Source organism: Lampris incognitus, chromosome 10, assembly GCF_029633865.1.
Source record: "Lampris incognitus isolate fLamInc1 chromosome 10, fLamInc1.hap2, whole genome shotgun sequence".
Classification (NCBI taxonomy): domain Eukaryota; kingdom Metazoa; phylum Chordata; class Actinopteri; order Lampriformes; family Lampridae; genus Lampris; species Lampris incognitus.
The window spans coordinates 9,176,635-9,191,543 of NC_079220.1; the positions used below are offsets into that span (position 1 = coordinate 9,176,635).

General features: G+C 47.1%; 1 protein-coding gene across 4 annotated transcripts in view; it reads right to left on the bottom strand.

The window, feature by feature from the left end:
* Positions 1-8,389: 8,389 nt before the first annotated feature.
* The window catches only part of LOC130118923 (SEC14-like protein 1), a 32,683-nt gene continuing 26,163 nt past the window's right edge, over positions 8,390-14,909 (bottom strand). For all 4 annotated transcript variants that reach the window (XM_056287246.1, XM_056287244.1, XM_056287242.1 and 1 more), the window contains 2 exons: positions 10,223-10,401; positions 8,390-9,514 (listed from right to left, as the gene is read on the bottom strand). In XM_056287246.1, the coding sequence (XP_056143221.1) occupies positions 9,409-9,514; positions 10,223-10,401 (285 nt within the window). In that variant the 3' untranslated portion in view covers positions 8,390-9,408. The remainder of the gene's footprint in view (positions 9,515-10,222; positions 10,402-14,909) is intronic.

Here is a 14,909-nt window from a genome sequence, read left to right on the forward strand (position 1 = left end):
GGGTGTTTTTAGCTTTGTTTGCTTTTTCACCGAGCTCCTCGTGTAGGCTGGTGTACACGGGGCGGCCCGAGGGTGCCGGAGTGTGTCTGCTGCTTGTGTTCCTTGTACCATTGTGCTAATCTGTTGTCTCTGATGTGTTGTTGCTTGCCTGTGAGTATTTGTGTGTGTGTGGGCTGGGTGGGCTGTAGAACTGAATTACCATCTTGGGATAAATAAAGCTGTCCGGGTCCAAACGGCGTCTCTCTGAGGCCGAGTACACGGTAACCTGGAGAAATTTGAAAGCGGGTCAGGTTTCCATCCACACAAACATTTTCACATTGTTGTCGAAAAGTTTACCGTTCACGTTGATTTGCCAAAAAAAACACACACAGGTCACTTCTACTGGGCACGCAACCCGGATAGCATCCGGATGTGGGCCACTCCAGGCAATGATGCGGGACTGGCGGCCTTCTTCTGGCCCTGACAAAAGGGATGTGAGCCTGAAGTGGCCCACATGTATAATAGCAAATATGGCCCAAATACGCCGAATCAAATGTGGGCCTTTTGTGGCAAAGATGCGGTGCTCTCGACAACATGTGATCCGGATGTGACCCTGAAGTGGCCCCGTGTGGTAAATGGTGAATATGGCCCAAATATCACAAAACAAATATGGGCCACCTTTGGCAAATATGTGGCACATGCGGCATTGCTATGGCTTGGTTCTGGCCCAGATCTGGCAAACAGGAGCGGACTGCCCAAGTGCCATCATTCCATGCGGTATGTGGACCGGATGAAAGTGTCGGTGTGGGACGGGTCCGGGCCACAGCAATTTTGTTATGTGTGTGTGTGTGTGTGTGTGTGTGGGCCCTGTGTGATGGCCTGGTGGCCTGTCCCGGGTGTCTCCCCACCTGCCACCCAGTGACTGCTGGGATAGGCTCCAGCATCCCCGCAACCCTGAGAGCAGGATAAGCGGTTCGGATAACGGATGGATGGGTTTTCCCCATACACAACACAACGCGAGGCTGGCATTTTCAAATCCATTCACTTTGGAGAGCGGTTTGGAAAAGACACGCTGTCAGTGGTCAGAAACCGAGAATTAGTGTGCACGGAAGGCCAAAATGGGGAGGAAAAAAAAGACATGCATTCAAATTGATCTATTCTAGTGTGGAAATAGCCTTGCCTTAAACCAGTCGACAACCAGCAACCCTTCCTAAGTGTGAAGGAAGAGGACCCGCCCCCCTTCCCTTCCTACGTGGAAAACCATTACCAGACCCAAAACCTTAACAAGGTCAGATTTAAAAAGCTGCAGACTTACCAGTCACCCCCCTCCCCCAATTCCCACCACCATGACACGTCCATTTGAACCGCTGTGTGGAAGACACCTATTACCCCATATATTCCTTTACTCCCTCGCCAGCTACACATGTATATTCCCGCACACTCCTAGATATTCTACCTACACCATGTCATGTAACGCCGTGTGTGCGTCATGTGACCAACCAACCAAGCCGAGTTTCTTGTACGTGCCGAATTAATTGGCTGGTAGACAACAGCTTCTGGGTTTCCCTGAGACGTACTTCCGAGTTCTACTCCCTTACAAATACGCCTCGATGCCTGATCGGGTTTTCTTTTCTCTTCATCACGTCGTCCCAGTTTTTAATGACTGAAAACTGTCTTGGGGTCTGGGTGACGGTTGACATTAGACGGGCCGTAACCTGAGGGACTGGCATTCTGTCGCAAAGAGCATTAATTCTCCTGGCCTGAATGGAGGTCTGTTCCCTAACATTTGAGAGCTGACCTGCAGGGTTCATTCCCCGTTAAGAGGGGAGGGGGATGGAAATGTCAAGCCCAGGAGGCAGCGAGCCAGGAAAACACCAGCCAAATGAGCAGGGCCGGACAAATCACCCAACGACAAATGGGAAAACACAACAACAAATCAAAAACCGCAACGGCATATAGGCAATCACAATGACAAATAGGGAATCATAGCGGAAAATCATCACAACACATGCCGGCAAATAGGAGAACATGACAACTCGCAAAACACAATGGCCTATAGGAAAACACAACAACTCACAAAAAACACAACAACAAATGGGAAAACGCTCCAGATAGCATCCGGATGTGGGCCACTTCAGGCAGTGATGCGGCACTGACGGCCTTCTTCTGGCCCTGACAAAATGGATGCGAGCCTGAAGTGGCCCACATGCATTATAGCAAATATGGCCCAAATATGCCGATATGGCAAAGATGCGGCGCTCTTGGCAACATGTAATCTGGATGTGACCCTGAAGTGGCCTGTGTGGTAAATGGTGAATATGGCCCAAATATCACAAAACAAATATGGCCACCTTTGGCAAATGTGTGGCACATGCAGCATTGCTGTGACTTGGTTCTTCAACTTCCACCATTTGATCTTCGGCTCTGTCTTCACGCTCTTCCTCCTCTTGGTCTCCAAAGTCATCCTACAGACCACCATCTGATGCTGCCTAGCTACTGTGTTCTCCCCTGTCACCACCTTGCAGTCTCCAATCCCTTTCAGATCGCGCCTCCTACAGAAGATATAGTCCACCTGTGTGCACCTTCCTCCACTCTTGTACATCACCCTGTGTTCCTCCCGCTTCTTGAAATATGTATTCACAACAGTCAATTCCATCCTTTTCACAAAATCCATCACCATCTGTCCTTGACACCATACCTACCCATCACCTCTGTTCCCTTCACCAACATGCCCATGGAAGTCCGCTCCAATCACCACTCTCTCCTCCTCGGGTACACTCTCCATCACTTCATCCAACTCACTCCAGAATTCTTCTTTCTCCTCCATCTCACACCCAACTTGCAGGGAATATGCGCTGATAACATTCATCAACACACCTTCGATTTCCAGCTTCATACTCATCACTCTGTCTGACACTCTGTTCACCTCCAACACACTCTTGACGTACTCTTCCTTCGGATTTACCCCTACCCTGTTTCTTCTCCCATTCGCACCATGGTAGAAGAGTTTGAACCCACCTCCGATGCTCCTGGCCTTACTCCCCTTCCACCTGGTCTCTTGCACACACAGTATGTCTACCTTCCTTCTCTCCATCATATCAGCCAGCTCTCTCCCTTTACCAGTCACAGTGCCAACATTCAAAGTTACAACTCTCACCTCCACACTCCTACCCTTCCCCTTGACCCAACAGTAGCATAGTTTCTACCGGCACCCTGCTGGCCAACAGTACCAGTGGCGGTCATTGATTTAAAAAAAAAAACAAAAAAAAACACCTACTCTTACCCATTTCTACTTTTATGCCTAAATTTAACTACATCAATCTGACTGCTGTATCCTATCTGACATAAGTGTGTTTTAAAAGCAGGGTCACAATAATCTGATGTATCACACATTTTGATCTAACACCGGTATCACTTCATATTTCGAGCACAAAATACATCCAATCAATGACAATATTTGTCGATAGGCTTTTTCTGTCCCCCGGTAGGAGTTAATGTCATGTTCTCTGATTTGTGTTTTTTTTTTTTAGTTTTGTCATTGTGGTTTCTGTTTTGCTAGCCTGGAAACTAGATGAATTTGCAAATACGAATTAGTCCTGCTCCTCTCAGTGCAATGCAGGCCGGGCGGCAGGCGAAGGCGGGGACCAGGGCGTGCTGACTCCCAGCAACGCAGACTGGTCCTCGGGACGTGGAATGTCACCTCTCTGGGCCAGGGAATGAACCTGAGCTGGGGCGGGAGGTGGCGAGGTACCAACAGGGTTACCAACATTCTATCCCAGGAAAACGAGACAGGAGGGCGGGGGTAATCAAGAAAAAAAATGGCCAGAGTAACAGCCTACATGACGCTTTGTATAGGTAGCCCAGAGCCTTATATAATAATAATAATAATAATAATAATAATACATTTTCATTTGTATAGCACTTTTCATACAAACAATGTAGCCCAAAGTGATTTTACATTTCAACACAGAAGATCCTATGGTAGGCTAAAGATATAGAGTAAGCATATGTCTGTCAAAAATATATCCACACATATAATAATAATAATAATAATAATAACTTTATCTGTCGAGCACTTTTCGCTGTGAAGCTTACTGTTCCCGTCCATGCTGTTGTAGCTCGGTCCGTGTTTAACTGTATGATATACAGATGAAATCATTTCCAGCAGTAGTCGTGGCAAAGAACTTGCTAATGCTAGCTGCACCTTCAGCTGGTGTAGTCCTCTTGTGCGCGGCGGCAGGTTGTTTCACGTCGTTTTCTCTTCCGTGGCTGATCAGAAACTCCCGACGACACAGGTTGCAGATATCTCTAGCCAAATCGCCCCGGACATGTTTAACCCAATCGAGCGGTTAGCGATGTCTCCCGCGGTGCGGGAGATACAGGTTCGCGTCCCGGCTGCGGCAGTTCCTGTGGTTGCCCCCCGAATTCGCTACATTGGTGTCAGAAGTGGGATACGCGCGGACGCGCTTTCCCGAAGGAGGGGGGTGACGTAACGTGCACGAATAATAGCGTCGGACCCTTTAGTCGACTGGTTAACGTAGTCGCTTGCGGTGCGGTAAGCCCCATGTTTGCGTCCTGGCTGTGGCGATTCGCGGGGGCGCGAATCCCCAAGGAAGGGAGCAATAACGATCATGGATGAATAGGCCTGGCAGCCCTTGGCTAACGGGTCGGACCCTTTGGTCGAGCGGTTAGCGATGTCTGCGGGTTCGCTTCCCGGTCGCGGCAGTTCCTGTGGTTGCGTTGTCCCCCGAATTCGCTACAGTCTTTTATCCGACTGAGCGCCACCCATCGGTATTCCCACACGGCACACATAGGCCAGATTTAAAGGCACTATACGTGTATATATGAAAGATATTTTAAATCATTCAGATACGGGACAAATGTCGTCCCGTACGATACGAACCACTTTTTATCTAAATACGGGGCGTCCCGGCTAATACGGGACAGCCTAGGTACCAACTAGATACAGCTGGGCTCACCTCCACACACAGCATGGGCCGTTGTGTTTTCTGATTTGTGGTTGTAGTTTTATTTTGCCTTTGTGATTTCCGATTTTGTTATGTTTGGTTGTGTAAGCAGTGTATGTATAAGTAAGTAAGTAAAGCACGGAGCACAGTAGTACCGATCCATCGGGTCTTATTCTCTTCTTCTCTTCTCCCTTACGTTACACGCAACAGGGCGTTCATAACGTTGGCGCCACCTACCGGTGTATGCATAGAACACAACATACTTGCCATTGTGTGTTTTCTTCCGTTATTTCGATTTTCAGTTTGTCGTCGTGTGTCTGTTACTTGCCGTTGTGTTTTGTGAGTTGTGCTTTCCCTATTTGTCGTTGTATTTTGCGGTTTGCCGTTGTGATTCCCCTGTTTGTCGTTGCGATTTCCTTATATGCTGTTGTGGGTTTTTGTTGGTTTGCTGTTTTGTTTTCCCGTTCGTCGTCGTGATGTGCACTTCGGGGCCACCGAGGTCCGGGTCTCGGAACCCAGTGGAAACCGCCTACGACTTGCACAGCGTGTTGACGGGTCACTGCACATGTGGGCGGCGCTCAGAAACTGGTCCAAACCGAGGGAAGATTGGTGGTCTCTCCCGCCGCTGTAAAAATCAATGTGGTGTGGAGTTGGAAAACAACGAGACAGGAGACGTGAGAGTAGACGTAGTCGAGGTAGTTTACTAGCTCCAACTTTGCATGTCATACATTCGACAACGACACTGAACTGTGAACCGGAAGCGGAAGTGCATTATCTGACCCCTCGCCTCTTCCCTTAAAGGTACAGCGTCCTCTTAGGTGAATGTCTCTAGTTATAGAGATGTGGGTCACCACAGTGGGAGGATATGAGAGATGGTGCGAGCCGTCGGAGATAAAACAGACACAACTGTTTCTCTCTTGTGCGCACATTCTTCAGGCCGTGTAGTGCAGCAGATCACAGGAATCCTGCCTCGGACTATGTGAGATTAGTTAAATCGATAGGAGACGTGAGGCATTTTGTCACATCCCCCTCCCCCCCCAAAGTCACACAAATCATGGTACGATGACGCCTCTGCTCCAGAGGTTCATTTTTCCATGCAACCCCCCCCCCCACCTCCCCCCCGCCTCAAATGAACACGGACGCCTTTTCGTTTCTATTCCACTTCGTCGGGCCTCCTAAAAATAATACAGCTCCGAGTAATCCAGAGCTCTCCTTTTCAATTTGCAGGAAGGTCAGGATTGTTCGAAGGGGAGCAAATTAAACACAGGCTGGGGCTTTAATGAGGACGCGCACTCTAGAGTCAGACTTTATAACCCGCTGTCTGATTAAACTTCCTTTATGTGGTCAAATAAACTTCGTAAATTAGAAGCGGGGGGGGGGGGGGAAACAAGTTAAATCATTTTAAGGATGGATGACTAAGATGTTAACCGGCATCGGTTAATCAACATGAATGTTAAAAAATGATCATTAGGTTCGGGGTCTGAGCCCAAACGCGGCGCTTCTTGGGGCATATCCTACCTCAGGGCGGGCGGGCCTTTATGAATACAGATACGGCTCAAGTGTAGCAAGACCAGTCAGAGATGAGCAGCGGGGCGTTATGGGAAACCGCCTCATGTCGGGAAGGTTATACAGGTTCAATCCCGGCATCGACCCCCCTAGAGTGTTCCTGAGCATCTGCCCATGTGCTGGCGGGCAGAGCACCATATACACTGATGCTAAGGTGTACAGAGTTGTGCGCTTGCAGACCAGTCGGAGTGCAATCACATGTAGAATTGTGACTTTCTCAGTTCCTTCATGCTTGTGCACAGCTTGGAGGGCAGACGGCAGAGACGGCGCTGTTATTATATTATATTGTAGCGAATTCGGGGGGACAACGCAACCACAAGAAGTGCCGCGGCCGGGAAGCGAACCTGTGTCGCCCGCACCGCAGGAGACATCGCTAACCGCTAGACTAAAGGGTCAGACCCGCGAGCCAGCGGCCAGCGGCCAGCGTGTCTACTTATCCATGCACGCTACAATATCAATGCTGTGGTACAAATACAAACATCCCAGCCATCAAAGGGAATAGATGCATGATAATAACTCATCTCCTCTCTCAGCACGGCGCTCCGTTTAGACCGCAGGCAAATCCGATTTGTTTCTCCAATCTGATCTTCAGGACCGACTGTCCAGAACAATACGTTAACACGTGTTGTGTCGCGTTGCGAGTGACGTAATGGACAGTTCGAAATCCCGATTTGAGTGGCTAGAGCGTCCATACTGAGACGCAGCTTTAGAAACCAGAGCCGAATCAGGTAATGAAACCACCTCCGAATGTGGCTCAAATCTGATTTGCAACGACCAGATTCCAGTATGGTTTTTTTTTTTTTGTTCAGACGAAGTAAAAGAAATCAGATTCCAGTCTGCATTTGCTAGTCAGATTTGGGCTGCCAGTCTAAACGGGGTCTCGCAGTGGCGTCCACGGATCCACATCCAAGGCCGGCCCCAGGCCCTGTCATAGGGTCGCATATAAGCAAGTGTAAACTACTAATAAGACACGTTAGTCCCTAACTAACGGGTCTGACCCTTTAGTCGAGCGGTTAGTGATGTCGCCTTGTGGTGCAGTACAGCCGTATCGAATCCCGCACCGGGCAAGAAAATAACCTCTTACACAAGGAGAGGTCGGTAAAGAAGGCAGTTTATTCCGGCGCTGCTCGCCACCAAGTTTTAAGAAAATGTTTACAAAACATCCAATTTAACGAAAATATGCCACCTGCGTAATTGACCTTGTTTTTCGTAGTCACACAAGTTTACTATTGTAATGTGCATGGATAAGTAGACACGTTGGTGCTCGACTAACGGGTCGGACCCTTTAGTCGACTGGTTAACGTTGTCGCTTGCGGAGTGGGAGACACGGGTTCGCGTCCCGGCTGTGGCGACGGTTCCCGGGCTGTCCCCCCTAATTCGCTACAATATCATCCCTCAATTAGGTGCCACAAGTGAAACGAGGCGGTGGTCTTTAGTGGACAACGTGTGCCCTCGGATGTCACTAGACCCAGACGGAGTAGTTTGGTAGACTCCTGGGGAAAGAAAAAAAATAGAAAAAAAGTCAAGCACCTCCTCTTCCTGTGACCCCTGATAAGTCAGCAGGGAGTCAAGCTCCTGCTCAGTCAGCCTCTCGCGCGAGCGTGTCCTCCGGTCATGTGATGCACGGTAGCGTCATCACACAAACTTGCAGGGGCACTGAAAGGGGGAAAAAAAAGAAAAGAAAGAAAAACGTGGAAATTCAATCTGGCTTTAGCTCGAGGCGTCTGATGAGTTTATGGAAATTAAAGTTTTATGCAAATCAAAGTTGACTGCACGGCCCTGTGCAGGATCGGAGCGGTTGCGCGATATTTTGCATTCAAATTAGCTGCCTGGGAAAACACGGCGAGGACGTCTAACAAGCCCCAGAAATTAGCAAGGCGTGAAATCTGCAGGGTGCACCGCATGTTTTACAAAGAGCATTGTGTTTTCTAGCTGGGTGTTTACAGCTAAGCTAATCTTGCAAAAAAAAGAAAAAGAAAAAAAAGATTAATAGCCCGTTGAAAAGACAGTCCAATCTTTTCTATTAAAGCCGTTTCTTAATCACAGGTCCGTTCGGAAAACCAGGCAGCAGGAACGTGGCAGATACCGGATCGCATGCTGGGATTTAAGGGAATCGATAAGGGTTGTTTGTAAAACCAGGTTTCCTTCAGATTCACTGTCAAACGGCACTTCAGTCACAATTATTATTTTTTTTTTTTTTGCCAAAATCTTTATTTGGCAGCAATAAGAATATTTGGGGTACATTTAAAGACTCGACAGAGGCGCTGAGTAAATCATAACGACGCCTCGACAAGTGGCTCCAATCAGGTGACACACTGACACCTTGTGGCGGAGGAACGCAACCGCAGCAGCGGTTCAGCGTGAGACGAGAGCTCTTAACAGGTGAAACCGCCTCACCTGGCTTGGTATTTCTGCATTAAATCTAATAATTGGAGCATGAGCTGATCATTTCCCCCTAAAATGACAGGACAGCTGCACAAACACAACCACAACTACTACGTGGATGAGCCATCTCCTTTCTGCATCCACTGTTGTTATTATTATTCAAGGAACTTTCTACAGATGCCCCACAATAATGCCCTTGTTCTGATTACAGCTCTAGATGATTCTTTAGATTTAAATGAGATTCTCTTACATTCCGACCATTTAATGATCGCCACAAAGTGTCTATCCGAATAAGAGATCGTCGGTATAGATGAACCTTCACACGGTGTGTTGTCACATGCTGGGGGAAATCATAAGCACCGGCAAACCGGCTCTTTGACCCTCCACAGGCAGGTCCAATCTTCGTGGCAGCTTTCAGTGTAAAGCGTCCCACAGTAGGAGTCCCCTGACGGTAAATGGCCCAAAACTCAACTCTTGAAGGCTCGTCGGGGCTGGTAGCGCTGGCCGATTGCTACCTTGATATGATGGAGCTGGCCTGTGACTGCCTAGAGGAGATGGTGGCGGCACTGACCTGGGAGAAGCCACTATGGCTAGACTCTAAACTGGTCATGGAACCTCTGGAAAGCAATAAAAAGAGAGAGGCAGAATAGACAAAAACATTATAAACATAAAAAAAAACATGGTTGTTATTAGATTTTATATTAGAGAAAATCTTTTAACAGGCTTCCAAATCCTTTTCCAGGGCATTTGCTTGGATATACATGGAAGGTCATATTATTCAGTATTAACAACAGTCAACAGTCTCTAATGGACTATATAACTTTTAGCCGGTCACTGAAAATAACCCCCAAACTTCAAACACAGACGCACAATCTCAGCAGTTAAAAATAAAATATCTCAGTTGAAAATTGTGCTAAAAATATGCAATCTCAGTGGGTAAAAATACAACTTTATAGCACCACTTTACAATTTTCCATGACCTTAATACTATTTCTAGGATATTTGATCAATTTTATCCTTTTCCGGGTATTTTCTACGAATGAACTAGTCTCCACATTTCCTGGTATTGCAGGATGATGGGAACCCTGTTTTAATCTCTGCAACTGCAATCAATTTGTGTACCGTTTATACACGATGTCTAGAAAAAACCCTCACTTGCTCAGCAAGCTGTAATCGCAACAAGAAAACCTCAGGTGAAAGAAATTAAACCATTGATTTCCACTAAACACACACTGTAGTAGCACAGCATGCTTGGTAGACCACCCCAGTATGGTACACAGTATAAATCAGGAGCAGGGAATGCACACCGTAGTGTGTTAACTGACCTGAAGTCACGGGAGCCCAGTACCTCGGTGTAGTACATGACCTTACACTTATGAGAGGAGACCTGTAGAGAGGCCAACACATCATCCACACCAGGCAGACTAGAGGCTGTGCAGGCTGGGGAGCTGTGGAAGCGCCACTGGAGGATATAGAAGCCGGGCCAGCGGGTAACATGGGAGCCCTGTGAAGAGCAGGGAGCAGCGGGGTCACTGTGAGGCTGCAGAGGGGCAGCACAAACTACAGTATGAACACCATGCAGGAATACACAACAACACACACCACGGAGCACAAACCAAGCTGAAAAGCTATTGTTCATGAAAAAAGGTGTTATGGGTAGGATGCTACTGCAGGTTCTATATACACACACAGTAAGGAGTATAGTACTGCAAAAGTCTTGCACAAGTAATTTGGATTTGAGAACAAATGAGACGAGCCGTGGGGTTTATTCAAACCCCACATTTTAGATAAGTACTGGAACAAATGACTTTAAATGTGTTTTTACAATCAAAAAACAAAATGGGGAATTTGCTTAAAAACGCGGCGTCGACTATTCCCATGCAACAGTGCTAAGTAACTTATAAGCAACTCGATTTATTAAAATAAGATCAACGAATAAGAAATTACTTAAAGTTAGAATGCAGGACTGTTACATATAAATGAATGTCTGCCATTCAAGCCTTTGCCAAACGAGTTCACACAATGATGATGAAGCCCATCACCGCCAGGTAAATTTCTCTGTATTTTTCAGTATACCAGCATTATAACCTCCGAGTCTGGGGCAACATTCCTGCGCTGGTGCACCGGAAGAGATGTGTAGCGATGCCAACCAGCAATGATTGCTTTGCCAGAGCTGAAATTCTTCATTGCAACTCATCGGAAACATCAAACTGGGAACTGTGACGTCTGCCTCCAACCAGAGACAGTGGAACGTGTATTTTTTATTTGCCCAACATATGCACGAGACAGACTCATGCTGAAAGCTTTGTTGGAACAGAAAGGAATTGCGCACATGGACCTGGAATCAATTTTCGCGGGGAACGCTGGAAATGATGTCCTTGGATGTATCTTCACCTTTCTCAGGGATACTGGACTGGTGGAGAGGATATAAATTAAGGAGTCTTTAATGCAACAGTAGGTACCGATAATGCCCCATCTGGTTGCAATTTGCCATTAATCTAGAAGAAGAAGAACTTCTAGATGGCGACGTGAGCGTGCACACGTTTTCTGGAGCTGGTCACCTTAAACTTTATAAAATCAGTGGAACAATAGCTATTAGGCCTTATATTTGACAGCACGCCTTAGGACGGTGTTGTGTGTTTTGTGTTGATGGGTTAGTGAGTTCACATTGTTATCTTTCGATTTATAAGCCTACTTGATAAAACAGGTTTAAGCTAATAGCACCGTTAGCTACAACAGCATGGAGTCAGCACTAGAATCTTCTCGAGCAATGTACACGACTACTGCATGAAATACCAACCGGTGTTATCTATCATGGATGGGGAATTTCCTCCTTGCCTCTAACAACATCCAAACACCCAACATCGAAGAAAAGCAAGTTGCCAACGCACTTTAGACGTAGACAGCACGGGCACTGTGCAGAGAATCTCGGTGACGTTTAACACCAAAATTGATGCTGTGGAAAAGAACACAGGGAGAGTGATATCCGACAACACAATGAAGCTCGAAGGTCTAAAGAGAACAGTTGACTTTGCCTGTGCAGAGATTCGAAACGTAAAAGGGAAAATGACACGTGGAAGAACGAGTCTGCATGGCAGAGAAGTAAGCAAATCTGATGGGACAACGTTTAACTGAGCTTGAGAACTACTCATGACGATGGAACCTGTGACTTTCTCAAAAAAGACATCCAAAAACAGATTCACTTCTGTGTGACAAAGGCGTTCGCATGCCTCTGACGGGCTTGCCTTCGGGGCTTTCTGCGGAAAGCCTCCGGGCTTGGAAGCTATGGCAGAAAAAACATAGCTTCCCAAACCCATAATGGCAGAAACACTTCCGCACTGCAGATTTAATGGTTGTGGAACCAGTTAACATAGCATTTTTAAACCTGCAGTATATAATTTTTGTCTCCCTTCTGGCAGTGAGAGTAATTACTTCTCTTCTTTCAGCGCTGTTCAATGAGGAAAAACTAAACCACTTCAACGTCAATCACTTTATTTTTTTAATTGACTTTAATAATCCTTCTTCTGACCACTCAGTTTCTTTTTTTCTCGGGAGCATCAGAAACTTTTCTTGGACCCAACCACTGAGGATGCACAAGCCAGTGCATTCCTAACGCCGGTCCCAAGCCCGGATAAATGGGGAGTGTTACGTCAGGAAGGGCATCCAACATAAAACCATTCCCATATTGGATCGGTTGAGGCCCAGGTTACCAACGACTGCCACCAGTACTGTAGGCCAGCAGGATGGAAACTATGCTGCTGTTGGGAGAAGGAGAGGGGGAAGGCATGTCCAGAGGCAGGGTAGGAGCGTGTAGGTTAGAGTCAGAACTTTGAATGTTGGCACTATGACTAGTAAAAGGAGAGAGCTGGCTGATATGATGGAGAGAAGGAAGGTAGATATAATGTGTGTGCAAGAGACCAGGTGGAAGGGGAGTAAGGCCAGGAGCATCGGAGTTGGGTTCAAACTCTTCTACAATGGTGCGGATGGGAGGAGAAATGGGGTAGGGGTAATCCTGAAGGAAGAGTACATCAAGAGTGTGTTGGAGGTGAACAGAGTGTCAGACAGAGTGATGAGTATGAAGCTGGAAATTGAAGGTGTGATGATGAATGTTGTCACCGCGTAGTCCCTGCATTCTGGAGTCAGATGAAGTGGTGGAGAGTGTACCCAAGGAGAGCGTGGTGATTGGAGCGGACTTCAATGCGCATGTTGGCGCAGGGAACAGAGGTGATGGGTAGGTATGGTGTCAAGGAGAGAAATGTGGAAGGACGGATGGTGATGGATTTTGCAAAACAGATGGGAATGGCTCTTGTGAATACATATTTCAAGAAGTGAAAGGAACACAGGATGACGTATAAGAGTGGCGGCGATGGTGGCAGGCAGAGCCACGGATCAAATGGTGGAAGTTGAAAGTTGAAGAAGGAAGACTGTTGTGGTAGAGGTGATGAAGGTGGACGAGTTTAAATACGTGGGGTCAACCACTCAAAGTAACGGGGAGTGCGGAAGAAGAGAGGGGAAGAAACGAGTGCAGGCAGGGTGAGGTGGATGGTGAAGAGTGTCAGGAGTGATTTGCAACAGAAGGATACCAGCAAGAGTGAAACGTAAGGTGTACAAGCTGGTTGTGAGACCAGCTATGTTGTATGATGTGGAGATGGTGGCACTAATGAAAAGACAGGAGTCGGAGCTGGAGGTGGCAGAGTTGAAGATGCTAAGATTTTTGTTGGGAGTGACGAAGGAGGACATGATTAGCAACGAATATATTAGAGGGACCGCTCAGGTTGGACAGTTTGGAGACAAAGCAAGAGAGGCAAGATTGAGATGATCACAGAAAGTTGAATCAGTTCATCTGGACACATTGTGTATTAAGAGAGAAACGATGCAGTCACTTAGATGAGTGGTGAAACGTTTCTCTCTCAATAAATGTTGTGTCCAGATGAACTGATACAACTTTATGTGATTTTCTTATCTGGATTATTTAGCAATCAAGATTGAGATGGTTTGGACACGTGCGGAGGACAGATGCTGGGTATATTGGGAGAAGGATGCTGAAGATGGAGCTGCCAGGCAAGAGAAAAAGAGGAAGGCCAAAGAGGAGGTTTACGGATGTGGTGAGGGAGGACATGCAGGTGGCTGGCATGATAGAGGAAGATGCAGAGGACAGGAAGAGATGGAAATGGATGATCCGCTATGGTGACCCCTAACGGGAGCAGCCAAAAGTAGTAGTAGTAGTAGTAGTAGATCAGAAACTTTTCTTGGATGCTTCTTAGGGTTTTCCACCATAGCTTCCAAGCCCAGAAGCTTTCTGGCAGAAAGCCCTGAAAAGATGCCAATCAGAGGCATGCAAATGGTTTTTTCATACACCACTTCAGCTGCACCAGTGTGGGAATGTCACCCCAGACACCAGATTTAAAGTGGCTATATCATGTTTATTCCAGCTCTATATTTTTATTCTAGAGCTAAACTAGAATAGCTTTGCATGATTCACAGTTCAAAAAAATCCTTATTTATCTCTTCCCCCACCCACCACCTTTTACTCCCCAATTGTACTTGGCCAATTACCCTGCTCTTCACAGCCGGCTTCCCGCCTGCAGACAGCCAATTGTGTCTGTAGAGATGCCTGACCAAGCCGCAGGTAACACGGGGATTCGAACCGCCAATCTCCGTGTTGGTAGGCAACGGAATAGACCGCTATGCTACCCGGTCACTGGGAACCTTATTTATCTTTTGCTGGCCCTTCATGCAGCCCCTCAGTTCATCTTTTGTCTGAAACAACCATTTTAGCTTGTTTTAGCTGTTTTTGTAAGCCCCTCCCTCCCTAAAAGCCCACTGCTGTCCCCTGATTGGCCAACTTCCGGAAGCCTGCCAAGGGGAAGCAGTCAGCGCTGTGAGCATAGCCTCCTCCTCAGAGGGGGAAACTGAGTTCAATACAACCCCGGTGGAGGGTCCATAAGCAAACAAGTAACACAATCGCTCATTCTTGATTGGAAATGGCAACTTCTGAAATCCATCCGTACA